Here is a 16055-nt window from a genome sequence, read left to right as displayed (position 1 = left end):
CCTAAAAGATTAAAATATAAGGAGAAGCTGTTGATTTCTGATCAAAATGGTCAAAATTTGGGTTGGAAAAAAATTATATTTTTGAGATTATAGTCTTAAATTTTGACATTTGAAACTGAAAAACTGTAAGTTTTTTAAATCATAATTTCAAAAGTGTAAAGTCAAAAATTTACAAGAAACCAAACTGAAAACAGTGGTCAGATTTTGACTTTTGGGCTTTATAATCTCAAAATTTGTAATCCAGGTTTCAGGCACATTTACTGCTTTTTAAGTCATAAAAATGTTTTTTTTTTTTTCTCATAAATAAACATTTTAAACTAGAAAATTCTTTTTTTTTTCTTTAAATTAGCATTTCTTTTTCCTAGAGTGGCCCTAATACACTGTCATAATAATAGATAGTTTGGACATAGATCTTTAGTCAAGAACAAGTCTATATAGACCTGTTATGTTGGGATTTTGTCAATGAAAACGATTAAAAATCATGTGTACTTTTTCTGAGTGGGTCCAAAGGGGGCCTACCTTTCTTAGATGCAAGTAGGGGGGCCCTAGAGGCAAAAAGGTTGGGAACCACTGACTTTAGGGATGTGAGACTGTAGTATAATTGCTAGCTGCCTGCTGCAAACATCTTAGCTTGCTAGAATAATTTTAAAAAGTTGGCATAATAGTTGTCTTTAGCTTTGTTTTCCTCATAATTTATTTGGAAGACTTACATACAGTGTTAAAGTGCTAAGAAAACAACAGAATTTAAAAAAGGGATCCCAGGAATAAAACGGATCTTTATTTAAGGCAAAAATGCCCAGCTGCTACTTGGTAACATTTTAACTAGATAGGAAAGTAAGAGTACTACAAAGAACATATATCAGTAAATTAAAATATTGAAAAATTAACTTAACTTTGGATTTTTTTCTTCAGAATTGTATAATTAAAATAAAAAGTTATTAAGGAGAGAAAAGTGTCTGCATGATACTCAGCTAAACAGTTAGCTTGGCTGCCAACAGGCCAACACACAAAATTTTTTCAATCCTTCTTCTCCTTTTGGTCAGTTGACTGAGATTTTAATAAAGTAGATTTCTTTCTAGATTGCAGTTTGTGATGCAGAAGACTGCTTTTATTTTCCAGACAGCAATCATTTATAATGGGTATGTCAAAATTTGTGCTAATGCATACACAAAAACAGTCTGTTATTTTATTAAAGATAAAAAATGTAAGATTTTTACCTAGGATGTGGGGGAATAATAGCTGTTTACTTCTTAACTGCTATTTTGTTCAAATCCAAACTAATCAATAGTTTTACCAGAGATTTTCTCTTATTATGCTCTTTTCTCTCACTCTGAAGATTAACCACAAAACTACAGCCTGTGGTAACTTAGAGGCATGGATAAGCAGCCAGCAAAGGTCTGGTTTGTCTGAATTAAATGCACTATTAACCTGAAAGTAATACGGTAATGATTTAGTGAATCTTTAATGTTCAAGGTTGCACCATAAAAACAATGCTAAGTGGGAGGCTCAGAGCTTGAACTGATTCTGTTTCTTCTCAGCAATATGGCTGGTAGGCATGAATTCACAACATATGCAGCTCTTCCTCCTAACGGGGTGTTTGTGTGTTGTTGTTTACCTGCAGAGCCTCGAGGAAGCGAAAGGAGCCGAGTCGTCTGCCGCGGGGCACCAAACAGAAGGTGGAGTTGTGGAGCATCTCCTTGTAGTCATACCTACAGAGACACAGCAAATACACAGGTAGGATGAGTTCAACAACAAACACGATATGTACGATAACAAACTTTAAATGCTTTAAAATGAATACATGGAATTCATCCATCACTACTGTATAGCCCTGAATGGGGTAAGCGATATAGATCATGGATGAGTGGATGAAGTTTACTGCCTTATTTTGCTCTTGATGTTCTGTCTTTAACTCTGTGCATGATTGATTGATGCTTTATGAATAAACTGACTTGCATTACCTCAAAATCTCAAAATCATTAAATGTTTTCACAGCTTAACTTTCACAATCACCAACAGAGAAAGAAGCATGACATGTGCACACAGACGATGACCAGCATTTACCCCAGCCTTAACCCAGGCCTCTCCCTAACCTTTAACGGTTTCCTCTTACATTTTAAGGAAGGCCCCATCATCATTCTGTAAATAGATTATCCTTCCCCACATCATCAGTAACACTTTTTACATATCCACACCAGTCTGCATGTGAGTTTTCAGCAGAATTTTAAGGACACCTTTTTCTGTGTTATGAGCTCTAGTTGCTGTTTAACTCGACTGTGTGCGTCAGTCATAAATTAAAGGACTATTCCGGTTTATTACAGGAACAAGTTGACACTTTTGTACAAGAGGGTTCACTCAGGGCGAGTAGCATGACCTGTCTGACAGGTTGTAAACAAGCCAACGGTTTATTCTAGTAATATAAAACACTTAAACTGAAGGTCAAAGCCAACGTAAGCACGCCCAAAATGCCATAAACATTGCCGGTACAGCTTTATGACTACAATGAAGAGTTCGGAGAATGTTTTCTAGTCTTAACCTTCACTTTGTCTTCAAATAAGGTTGTGTAGACTGTAGTTTTACATCTGTTTGACCCCGTCTGTTGTCTATCTAGGGTTATCATGTGTCTATCAGATGTTGGTATTGTATATCCTGACTCAAATAGCAACATCATATATCAGTGACAATGAGCCAGTCCTTGAGGCTAATCTATACTGCTCATTTTATGTTGTTCTGTGTTTACAGCAAGCATGTAAAACATCACTGTGATCAGTCAGGATATTCAAATTCCATGGCTACTAGCAAAAATGCAGAATTTATGTTTTGAAGGGTGGTGGTTAAATCACACACTTAAGTACAGAAGACAGATTAAATCACACAAAACAAAACAAAGTGGTCAACTTTATCAGCTTCATTTTAAGGACAGGAAACTTCAACTTAAGGTATGAAAGCAACAAGTCACTGTACAGTTTGTCAGCATCTAAGTACTGTCCAAAGTTGCTTCTACATAAAGATACGTGGACATTTATCAGCTGTGTTAATGGCTGTAAGAGCTATGAGCTGTACCCCAAATACCCGGAGCTAGAACATGTCAGCACAATGTGGTGCTACAAGCAAATAATTCCACGGATCGCGTACAAGAGACACAATTTTATGAACATGAAAAGCCACGGAAAGCTTTTGCTGCTTTGTAGGATTCACTGTGACAGCAGAGGGCGAGTTATAGAACTGCTATTGGTCCAAGGATCATGGGCAGGTTATGATAACAGTGCATATGTATGTATTTAAAAAAATATAGAGAAAAATTGAGGAAATTGGAGCCTGTCTTACAAAAAACTATTCTTAGTCTCGTGACACAGTGAGGGATAGTTTTTTTGATTTAATGGTGGTATCAGATCAGTATCATTATCGGCAGATACTAGGATACTGGGCCCTAACAATCCCGGACAATGGACCCTCTCCAGTTGTAATTCATTGATGGTATCAATGCAAGTGTAGAATGCCACTTTTTGCCAGTAATTCTTTTGGCTTTGTCACTTTTAACCCATTTTAGCTGTTTCTCACTTTTTTTACACTTTCAAGACATTTTGCCAATTTGCAGCAATTTTTTTCTGAGGTTTTTTCCACCTTTTGTCACTTTTTTGCCACCGTTCTGGCACTAGACACTGTTTTTTTTTGCCACTTTTGGCCAATTGACCCCCATTTTGTCACTTTTTGCTAGTTTTCTGCGCTTTAATACCAATTAAACCCCTTTGTTTCCATTTTTTTAGCATCTTTTGTTACCTTTGACCCATTTATGCCACTTTACGCCCATTTTTGGTGGGTTTTTTTTGTATATTTATACCACTTTACTTGTCACAGTTTTGCCTAATAATTTAACCCTTTTTGCAACTTTATGCCCATTCCAGACACTTTTTTTTTTATACTGTAAGTACTTCAGTCCCATTTTAGCCAGTTTTTCACATTGTTGGAAATTCCCCTTGTGGGGCTAATAAAGGAATATCTTATCTTTTTAAACTCATTTTACCACCTTATGCCCCTTTTTAACACTTTTTTTGCCATATAAACCCAATCTTCTACTTTTCACATTTTTTGGCCTCTTTTCACAACTATGTGATTATTTTCCATTAAAGTTGTCTCAAATTATTCTGCTATATTTCCTAGCATCCCAAGGTTTGTGCACATCATGGCTTCCATATTGTTTACATCACAAAAAAAGGCAATCCTGTTTTAAGAAAAATGATTTACATTTTGGAAAAGGCTATATTGTACTGCAGCACATGTGAATAAAATTAATTTTTTGTTTCTTTGACAATAGTGGTTATTTTTCAGAAATAAAATGTGGTTATCACAGCTTATCTTTACAGTGGACTATCATTTTGCTGACATCTATAGGCCCCAATTTGGCTGGGCCCCAGAGCATACCCCTTTATCCCCCTTATGGATGGCCTTGACTCAAGGTACACATTTCTGATATTTTTCCCACTTAAATCTTGCTTTGTGTTTTCACTGTTTCCTCACATTTTTAGGTCTCAGAATGTGTCACTAGTGAAACAAACAGTTTCAAGAGAAAATTCCAGGCTAACAGGTCTAAGTGCAGCAAAATTAAGGGTAATGTTAAGGGAAAATGTAATGTCCACATTTGAGGATGCTGGGTTATAGGATGTTCATGGTTATCTGGTTTTCATGATCCTAGAAAGAATCATAATTATAACTGAAACTTGATTAACTGTCTGCCACTAGCAGATACACAAAGCCTTGCTACAGGATTGGTACCAAAGCTCTAACACTGACTTGGTACATCACAAGTTATTACCAAATTCCAAGGCACGTCTCACTGACCTCCAGTCTTTGCTGTTACTAATAATAAAAACAAAAGCCAAAGCCAAGAAAATCAGCAACATTTGACATTTTGCTTCCATTCTGTTCACTAAATAGCCTCTCCATTCCCCCTTTTTTCATTCTTCCTTCACCTATCTCACCCCACATGCTCCTTTGCTCACCTCCTCACCCCCTTCCTCTCTCGACCCCTCTATCTCTAAAAACAGGAGGCCCCCTCTCTATCTCTCCCTCCCTCTTCCAGCTCCTCTCTCTCTCTCTCCACTGAGGTGTGTCTTATTGCTCTCCTAACAGGGTGATCAACCCTGCCAGGGGTAATGAGCTGAGAGTGACACCTGCTTCCACCACACAGCTGGCTGTGTGTGTGTGTGTGTGTGTGTTTTTGATGCATGCTGCTTCGCTGTGTTTTGACAGTTTGTGTGTATAACTAAATGTAAGCAAGGATTCAATTCATGTATGCGAGTATGTCGTTGTATGTTGCATAGACTGACAGAGGTATTACCATCCTTTTTATGGTATTTACTTTCTCTTCCATTGCATCACAGTCTGACAGCTTCTACACTGTGTTGCTTTTCTCTTTATTTCACTCTGCTTTCCTTTCTCAATTTTTCAACAGATTTGGACACATTTTTGATTTCGTGCATGGGTTGGTTGTCCATCTCTATCATTCAGACACAAAAAGCCTAGCTTGAAAGTTATCATGCTGGCCATTCATGCAGAATCTATGACTGTATTGCTGTTATGAACTGGATATTTTTTCTTTTCATCAATTTCACTCCCAAAATAGATTTTTTCTAGGGCTAAATGATTTTTAAAAAATATCTAATTGCAATTATTTTGACTGAAATTGCTAACTGGTTATGAATTGCTGCATTAAAGGGAATGAACAAAAAAAAAAAAAACGATACATAAACAAGACAGTAGGATTATTTCAGGGATGCAAAACACTATGGGCTATATGCATAAACTGCTTCCGCATTTGGCATTAGACTGCTCCCACACTTCCAGTCGGGAGAAGAGAAAGGCGTATGATGGCAAATTCATTGCGGTTTACTCGCTGTTTGCATGAGTTACCTGAGCTGATTGTCAATGACGAGTTAAATTTAGCTGAAGATGTACATTGCAGCACGCAGCAACGATATCCAGAGGTGCTTTTAACCTGTTTTTGAAACATCATTTTAGCATGTTTGGATGCCAAGCGATGATGATAGAGTAAACACAAACAACAATCAAAACAAAAAAACAACGAAATGGGCAAAGTAAGGCAGTATAGGAGGGTTTAGACTTTGTTTTGGCTTAGCATGTATCGTTGGGCGGAAGTTGTGAAGCGGCCTTTTTTTTTTCACCGGAAATACATCACCCCCTGCCGTGCATAGAGCCCACTGGCATGATATCGGTATGACCAGAAATTAGCTAAAACAGTTAAATATTGGTATCAGCAGATATGAATTTTCTGTCAATATTTATATCCAAAAAATTATTAGCAGCAGTATAACAGCCTTAAATATCTATGAAAATATACAAGTGTTCCATGAAAAATAAAAAACCCTGACCACGTAGCTAAAGCTAAGCTCACACTGCAGCTACATATGCGACATAGCTACTTTGTGAGCTTTGCTTTAGCTACATTACAATTTTACAATTGCAATGCTGTTTCAGCGGATGCTTTTATCCAAAGCGACATACATCTGACAGGCTAACAGCTGATCCAGGAGTTAGGGTCCAAACTGGATATTGATCATGCACTGACTGTGAATCAGACCATCAATCCCCCACACCAAAATCCAGCTACAAGCTCCAGCTACATATACTAAGCTAAAGCTAAGCTTACAAAGAAGCTATAGAGCGATGTTATCCATGTACCATGTAACTTCAGCTATGTTGCTCATGCTTAAGCTAACTTAGTTACATTGACTTGTGTAGTAATGTAAATTATGCAGCAAACATAGCTAAAGCTAAGGCCTAAAGGCAGCTACATAAGCTACATAGTTGTTTTGTGAGCTTAGCTTTAGCTTTGCAGGTAAAAAAGCTATAGCTAAGCTCACAAAACAGCTATGTAAGCAACGAAGCTATATTATCTATGCAGCTACATGTTCATGTAAATGTTAAAGCTTGCACTGCTAAAGATAACTTAGCTACATTAGTTTATTAAGTTACCTTAATTATGTAGCAAACGTTGCAAAAGCTAAGCTCACAAAACAGCTATCTAAGCTATGAAACTGTTATCTATATGGCTACATAAGCTTTAGCTTCATTTACTTAAGCTAAAGCTAATTTAAATCGGTTCATGTAGTAACATTAATTATGTAGCCAGTGTAGCTTTATGCTAGCTTTAGCTACAGCTTACAGAGCTAAAGCGGCCACCATTTGCATAACTTCTATTTATAGTTCTTAATCTGTAATGTTTGAAATGTAGTTATTACATGAATTGAACTGCCAGTCTTTGTTTATGAATAAAGTTGAAAAATATCTTTCTAAAATTATCTAAAACTAGAAATAATGCGCTGAAATATTTCACTATCTGATTTTTGAAAATTGCAGTGGGCTATCTTGCCATTAAATCTAACTTTGGATTAAGTGTTCAGCCTTAATTTCTTATTTCATCACTACACACACACACACACACAAGAATGACTTTTCATTGAAAATTTGTTAGGTTTACTGTAGACATAGCTCTCTTTATAATTAATGTCCCATTTCAGATTTTCTTAACAGCCTTAACACCACCAATGTCCTTTTTTCATGTGTGAAAAATAAAATATGGAAATAATGAGCCCCTAGGGTTGTTCAGGTCTGGGGTTAAGAGACTGCTGCGGCAGAAAATCATTCCTCACTTAGTCATAGTCTTTACAAGGTGAAGGTTACAGGACACACACTCTCTCTCTCTCTGTCTGCATACGCACACTTTGCTCTATTGATGATGCCGTGGATGTACTGTAGTTTGTACACAAGTGTGACAGTGATTGCTGATGCTGCCTTCTGCGAGCGCCTGTGAATATGGACCAAGCTGACAGGGCAAAGCTGGAAGCCAAGCGTTAGGCGCACACAGACACACACTTGATGGAGATTGCTGATGTTGCTGCCTTGTCTCTTCTTCAGCCGAGCTCTAATGAAGTGCGGGGACATGGCAGCCTGTGATAAAAAATCCCGCCCTCATTCACACCTACATGCATAATGTTCTGCACAGCTCATACCATAATTATCCTGCACGCACACACACACACACACACAGCAACGGTCTCGCAGACATGCACGCGGCGTGAACAGGCGACAGCTGCGCGCCCTCACATTGACGTTCCGTCACCTGTCGATGGAGACGAAGGAGCCATCTTAGCCCATATTTCCACACCAGCTGTCTGCCTGGACGCTGCCTGTTTGTGCAAATGTGTATGTGCCTGTGTGCAAGTGCAGAACAGCCCACAAAACATGCCGACATCTGATGGCAGTGAATATCAATGTGAGGATTTAACACGCAACAGCCCTGTTTTATCCAACCACTGCGCCATGTGTGCATGAGATCTTTCTCCAGAATTTTAATATGATCAGTTTGCTTTGACCTAATCCATCAGAATCAAAACTTTTAAACTGGATTTTTCGCAACCAATAAATCTCTCAAGCCAATTGTAGAGACAGATTTTGGCATCTTTTTCCTGAGAAGATACCAGAACTAGCCTCCAATTTCCCATGAAGCCTAATGGATTTGTAAAAACATAACAGATGTCAAAAATATGTGAGACCTGGTACATTATGACAAACATAGGCGTCGCACAGGAGGGAAAGGGTGCCGGTTACCCTAAGTGGGGAGGGACCCTTGTGAAGCCTGCAATGAAACGTGTTTTTATTTATTTTTTCTTAGTAATTAGTGCCATTATTGAATCAAGAGCGACTAAATGAATCAGTCAACAGACAGAAATTTGTATAAAAAAATGTAAAATAAAATACTAAAAATGTCCAAATGGTATAGAACAGTGCTGCGAAATAATGCAAGTAAATTGAATTTGTCCATAATAAAAATATTGCTCAAAAATGGGGAAATTATAGTTTAAAGTAAATTAAAATGCAAAGATATTTGTAAAAAATGCCTCAACATTTGTTGCTTGGCTAGTTAAGGGGGGGGCCCGCGTAATATTCTTGCTGGGGGCCCAAAATCCCAAACTTTAACCCTGATGACAAATATAGATCTAACAGTTTTGTTGCTATGCGAGTAAAAGGAGTTTACTCACTGAGTTTTCAAAAATATTTTGTTTTGTAAGTAAGTAGATTGATTCTTATAAGTTATAAGATGCAACGTTAGTTTATTCGTATCCCTGCAGTTTTAGGACATTGCCAGCACTGCAACGTTTGGTCCCACAAAATGTGCAGAAATAAAGACAAAATATATAAAGAGTAGAAAGCTGGGACGTCTATAGCCATAGAAAACATTACACATAAATGAGCTGTAAGCTGAAAGCAAGATAAACTGATTTGCAGCTGTTTTTGTGCTTCCGTCAGCTCCCTGACTTTTGTTTGGTTCCTTGTGAAAATCCACACCATGCGCTCTGCTTTATATGATTTCAAATCAGTATGGCCCTGATGCTCTTTCAAGCAGATCAGATAACTATTAACAAGCATCCCATCCCAAGGAAATTAAGAAGATAATCTACAGAGACATAAAAAAGCAGGATTTTGCCTACTTGGAGCCAAATTTAGTCTAATCATTTTGTAGCGTGGATCTAACTGAAGAGGAAGCCTTCGTTCGAATTTTTGTAAACCACCTTCAAATCCTTTTCTCCTGCCTCCATTCCCTCCCCCTACCTCCCATGAATGTCTTGCTGGTTTGTGGTTCACAGAGTTCAGAGGCCACAGTTTGCCCTTGCCCTCTTTTTCTTCTTCTCTTCCTTTTCATTCCGTCCTTCTTTTCTGTTTTGTCTCACAACAGCTCTCCACCGTGTACCTGTGACCTTGAGCTGTTGGAGGGAAAACCACAGTCAAGTCACAAGCCTGGAGGCTGTGATTGTTAGTCTGTATGTATTTATATTTTTCACACACCTGCTATTGTGAGCGCAACCCTCAAAAATATGAATGTGCGCATGTGTGAAGCAGATAACACAATGAAAGCAGGGTGAGAAAGAAACTGAGAAATAGAGAGATTGTGTGACAAATGTGAGCAGATTCCCTACTGGAAGAGCTCATGTGTCACATTTGGAGGGGAAGAAGACAAAAAGTCACAGAGAAAAAAGAAGAAACAGGCAGGAAATATTTCTTCATGTAATGACGATGACATCTGCATGATCACCCTGCTGTTTAGTATGATTGTTTGTATCTGTAGACATGTGTAAGCATGCCAAGCAACTGTGAAGTAAGAAACAATTCTTCAAAAACCACAGCAGCAATGTCCACAACCGTCATTTGCTGCAACTTTGAACACCCGATATCAACACTTTATACACAAACAAAGGACACGAGTGAACAAGAGGAATTGGAAACACGATCTGCCACTATTTTAAAAAGCCAGTGGCTGATATAGCACTTTATTAGTTGAGTCATCCCTTACAGTAGAAGAATTTACAGAGCTTTTACCAGAACAGTACAGTATATCAGCTTTAACATCTGTAAAACAGCTGTAAGCTACTTATACCCTTAGCCAAATAAATTTCTAACAATGAAGCATAAGGCTTCTCCTTTAGCTAGCATATCATTTATGCTAGTAACTTTAAGTTAGAGTAGAAAAAAGCAGAAAAAATGTAAAATTAAACCCATTTGAAGTATAAGAGTCTGATTTACCCTTTGACACAATACTGCTGTGGGCTAATGATGCCCTTGGCTAAATGATTAATTGATGTAGCCTTACTTATAAAATGTGAGAGCCAACCGATTATCAGTATAAAAAAGCTTAATTCAATCTGTAATTCACAACTGTAAGATAATGGTACCCTTATCCAATGTTTTTATAATGCAACACTAGCTTCTTCTTTAGCTAGCAGACTATTTTAATTAAGTTGAATCAAAAGCAGGTACCAATAATTTTACTTCTAAATTCAAGATGTAATCCATTAGAAGTATTAAAGAGCTTAATTTGACCTGTAATTCACTTCTGCTGTAAGCTAAAGATACCCTTAGCTAAATTATTAAATAAACTAGCATGAGGCTTCCTCAGCTAGCAGACTATTTCAAATATTAGGTTGAAATTCGTGCAGATACAAACAATTGTACTTAAAAAATGGAGGTGTGATCCATTAGAAGAGATAGAAAAAGCCTAATTTGACCTATATCAGAGTACCACAGATCAAATTATTTGATGACGTAGTACCATAGGGTTTGTTTTCAGCTAGCAGACTTTAGCATGCCTACATTACTGGCTTTGAATTTAGAGCAGACAAAGACAGTTTTTATTTTAACACTGTGAGCTGAAATCTATTCTAAGTATTAAATAGCCCATGAAATAAACATTCAAATAAATTACCTTAACTTAGTAAGCTATTTAATGCAGTACCTGGGAAAATGTAATTTGTTACACCAGATTAGCTTCCTAGAGGTGTGCGCTTGGCTAGCTGCCACCTGGTCTTTCTGGTGCCATGTGGGCACCCAGCAGGCGCCTGAACGTGGAGCTTCAGGGTGATGAAAACATAAACCACAAGCAGCCTTAGTGTCTTCCAGGGAGCCGGGAAAGAGATCCAATTTACTGCTTATTGAGACTGTTGTTACATTAGCCTCCTGGACCTCTCTGCTGTCTCCCTCTGCTTCTCTCTTACTAATTTCTTTGTCTTTTGAACATGAGTGTGCGTCTGTGGGACTGTGTGGAAGAATGGGTGTCTGCAGGGGTCTGGTAATGACTGTAACAAAAGCCAAGGGAGTGTTTTTTATTTTTATTGTGTTGTATTGAAAGAGACTTTGTGTAAGGATGAGAGATTAACACCTCTAGTTCAGGTCAGTTTGATATTTGAAAGCGATTACATCCCCTGGGTTTTTATGTTTGCCAGATACCAGAATTTATAACTCAAATATGACACTAGTATCATGACACCTGGCAACAAAAATAGAAGTCTTAAGCACCTGGTAATGGGAACTATCTTGTCCTCATTGATCAAAAACTGCAAACAAACTTTCAAACTGCTTTTACAGAAATTGAAAACCAACTAAAACTTTATTGTGTGCAAACAAAATGAACTTAAAAAAAAAAAAAACAGTGACAAAAATATCCTTAGTTTTAGTCTGACAGCAGCCTACTGACTGCCTTCGACACCATCAACAAAACTGAACTAAACTAAAACTAAGCATTTTTGAAAAATCAAAACCAAACTAACAAAAAACAACAGTAATAACTAATTAAAGCTGAACTGAAACTGAAAACAAAAAGTAAAAATGAAATAAAACTACTGAAAAAAATTTAAAACTATAACAGGCTCGTATCTCTCATTAAAACAACAGATGTATTCTTAAAAAAACCCAAACTGAACAGTATCAAAGTATCAATGACTTCTGACAACCCTATTGTGTACATGGCAATAACCCTGTTAAAATGCAGCTATTGCACATCAAAGATTATAAAATTTATGAATCATTTGGGGTGTCATGGCACAGATGTGCTCATTTGTCTAGTAAATAACTCCCGAACAGACTCCGGCTCTAATTAAACAGGAGTCTTGTACTCCTCATAAACACAAGCGTCTAAGTTGAGGCATATTGTTGTGTTTGCTCCCGTGGGAGTACGACAGATGTGCAGGCTAAGTGAGTTTGTGGGTAAAAAGGGGGCATCTTTGCCTCCCGACTAACTGAGATAGTGTTTGGTGATGGGGTGTGTGTGTGTGCGTGCGTGTGTGTCTAAATTTGTTTCTGTGTGTGTTTGAGGATGATAATATGTGCACACATGCGTATAAAGACAGATACGAGCTTGAGAGGAGAATCAGAGATCCAGTCTGTGACAGGAATGTGTGTCTGTTTGTGGGTGTGTGCCCCCCTGAATGTTCACTCTTTGCTCTTATTCCCCCTGCATCCATATTGAAAAAAGGATGTGTCAGCAGCTGTATGGCTGCATCCAGATGTGTCCCGGTCCGATTTTTCGACCTCCTCCTCTGCTGCCATTGCCTGCTGTACACTCTGAAACTAATTCATTAGCCTAATTAGCGCTCATTAGCCAGCTTATGCTAGCTCCAATTAGCATTCTAGCATGGACTGACCCAGAGGTCTGCCTGGCCAAACAAACAGGCTTTTTGTGGTCAAACCCATGATGACCCAGGGGTCCATCCACATGGGAGGTGAATGTTATTACACCCACTTAAAGGACTAAAGGGGTCTCCCTGCCCTGCCCAAAGCCTGTCAGAATACAGTATGTCTCAGAGGAGAGTTTGACACATAAAACACAGCTGAATGATTGCAGAGACAGTGAAGTTTCACTAGTTTCACTAGTAGTCCTAGGTACATTTAACTGTTTTATGTGTAAAATGTAATTCAGAAAATGCTTAACACTGGTTAAAATCTCAATAAAGAATGATTCAAATACTATGACAGTGCAGGAACTTTGCTTTCCTAGCTAGCACTTTAAATTAGGGCTGCAGTACCTGAATCTTTTTGTAATCAAGTATTCTATTAATTAATCAGTTGATTAGTTGAGTACTCTAATAAGAAACACTTCATTTTTGTAAATCACTTTTTTCTCATTCAAGAACAATGGTAGTAGACAAATGGGAAAAGAAAATAGGTCTCTTAGCTACTTGTTTATCAAAAAATGGCCATTATTGCACATGACACACATCTCTAACAAAAGTATATTTTAAAACGAGTCCTGCAGGCAACGCGTAAATTTGGAGATGTGCATATCACATTCATTCAGGCAGGCCACAGATTGAGCACTACCATAAGATCAGCTGATCTCACCCAAGCCCTCATCAGCTGACAGCCAGCTCGTTTGCTCTAAGCACACTACTAGCTAATTGAACTCATGCTGCCATATTTAAACTGCTCTAGCCTGGCTAGGCCTTGCTGCTCCCTCTGCAAGCTCCTTTTTGCAATCCTCCCCCCAAGCTCCTCCCTCATGTTAAATCTGACTTGATCAATGTCAATCTGTTGTCAGTTATGCTACTCTACCTCAGGCTTTACACGTAGGCTTGTGGAAGTGCAGGGGATCCCAGAACAACAACCTCACTGCCAAATATAAATACAGTAATAAGTGCAAATTAATAACTCTAATAATAAATCAATCAATAAATCAATGTCTAACCGCAAAACCTGTGTTTCTTGACAAAGTGATCCTGAGTGAAATGCTTTATGCTAACAACAACAACCCTGGCAACACAAAGTTACTCCAAAATAGCATGGCACCAAGTAACAACTTCTAAAACAACAATGTGGCCAAAAAGAGAGTGCAGTTCCTCAGATGGCCACTTGAGGCTGGCTTCAAATGTAAGCTGATTCCCATAAACCCCCATGTTAAATTACCCAGTTTTAAAGCAGAAGTAAAAATGTTAACAGCCTCAACCACTGAAAATAACCCAAGATTTTCAACTTTGCAGACATTTTTCCCATTCGATACCATCCTTTGTTTAAAACATAGTACAGCTTAATCGTGTGCTTTATAAAGGATATGGTGGCTCTGATGGACACTGACAGTCTCCTTTGCATCATGTTGGCTAGTTTGAGTGCCTGATCTTGTCCTTTAAGGTGTCCATAATTTCATCTATACGAAGGTCGTTTTTATTTTAATACATAATCAAAATGACAATAAATGACAAAATAACAAACATCATAAAATAACAAAGAGCAATGTAAAAGCCTCAAGCATTTAATAAACACAGCAAACAGACCCAGATGCACTTCATCTGTTAACATTATTAGCCATGTTATGCAGATGACACTGCATTATAAGCAGACAACTGTGGTGTGAGAAAACGGAACAAACGGTGCTAAACAGGAAACTGACTGCTCGGGCCACATCCTGATATTTTTTAACATTATCTGCTCAAGTGACAGCGAGTTTTCCTGCACATGCCCGTTTCATCAATGAAAGTGTGAAACAATTAGCAACAACAATTGACAAGCTCTCTGAGTGTCAGCAACAACCACTCTGATCCTAGGGGATGGTGCATAAATAAGTGTTGATGGAGTGACTGTCGACAGTCTGTGAAGTTGTGACTGGGATGGTGAGTATTCAGAAACACAAGAAGCACGTGTGGTTATCTGAATAATGAGATGGAAAGAAAGACAACAAGTGTTTACCAAACATGCTTCTGAGAGGTTTCCTGATTCTAGGTATGGACTAAGAAAGTCCTTCCTGAGTGGATTTCCACAGAAAATGGATTTATCTGGGTGTAAGATCTGAACAAGGACCTAATATGACAGCTCTTTCTGCCCTGTCAAGAACAATTTCTTGAGGGGAATGTCTGAGTGATAGGTCTGAGGATATATCTCTGTTATTCTGTTTCTTCTCTTGAGTACTGTTTTAGTATCAGCCTGTGAATGCAGCACATGCACTATTGACAAACAAGCCCTTGAAATATTTCAAAATCAATCAGTAAATCAGATTGTATTCAGAAAGCTTCAAATCACAATGCTAGTTAGGTTTTGACCACAAGGAGTAGGTCTAGATCATACTCTCTTTATATTATTACAAGCAACCCAGCACTGGGAGACAGAGAGGAAGAAAAACTTCCTTACAACTGGCAGAACCAGAATTACTGAGGACCTGCCACCACAGGATAGGGCAACAAAGTGGGGGAGAGAACTTTTCCATGCTAAGGGCCCTATATGGCATTAGGGCACAGTACAACAGGCAATCTATACCATGCCCAAGCACATATGACCCCAAAAGCCAGGTTTATTTGTCCAGTGTGAGTGCTCTGTACTGTGCTCAAGCATAGCACACTTCTTTGGCCCTGGCATGAATGAAACAGGTGGGTATGGGGGGGCTGCTCATGCATGAGCACATTTCTCAATGTGGATGCAGCAAGTAATTGAAGCTAACTGCTGTACAACTTGGCATAATAGAGAAACACAGGACTGGAAGAGGGCTGCATCTGACCAAACTTATATTACACCATGATGATGTATGTGCAAGAGAAATCAATGCTCAGGCCTGGTTGAGCTTTAAACAATGTGAGTAAAGACCAGCAAGAGACTAGGAAGGGGAAAATTGGGCTTCAGCACTGTGAAAAGCAGCTGGGCCTTGTATGTGTTCACCTGTGGCCTCTTCCAGGGAACCTACTTGTATACATTACTTAAATTCCTTTCATAGTATTTATTCATTG

The 16055-nt window shown here is 38.3% G+C and overlaps 1 protein-coding gene across 1 annotated transcript in view; it reads right to left on the bottom strand.

The window, feature by feature from the left end:
• The window catches only part of ext1b (exostosin glycosyltransferase 1b), a 185175-nt gene that overhangs the window by 58269 nt on the left and 110851 nt on the right, over positions 1-16055 (bottom strand). Inside the window, exon 2 of the mRNA XM_041808251.1 lies at positions 1616-1709. Within this exon, the coding sequence (XP_041664185.1) occupies positions 1616-1709 (94 nt within the window). The remainder of the gene's footprint in view (positions 1-1615; positions 1710-16055) is intronic.

Source organism: Cheilinus undulatus, linkage group 16, assembly GCF_018320785.1.
Source record: "Cheilinus undulatus linkage group 16, ASM1832078v1, whole genome shotgun sequence".
Taxonomy (NCBI): Eukaryota; Metazoa; Chordata; class Actinopteri; order Labriformes; family Labridae; genus Cheilinus; species Cheilinus undulatus.
The sequence above is the reverse complement of the archived record's forward strand: the minus strand, read 5'-3'. Positions and strand labels throughout refer to the sequence as shown.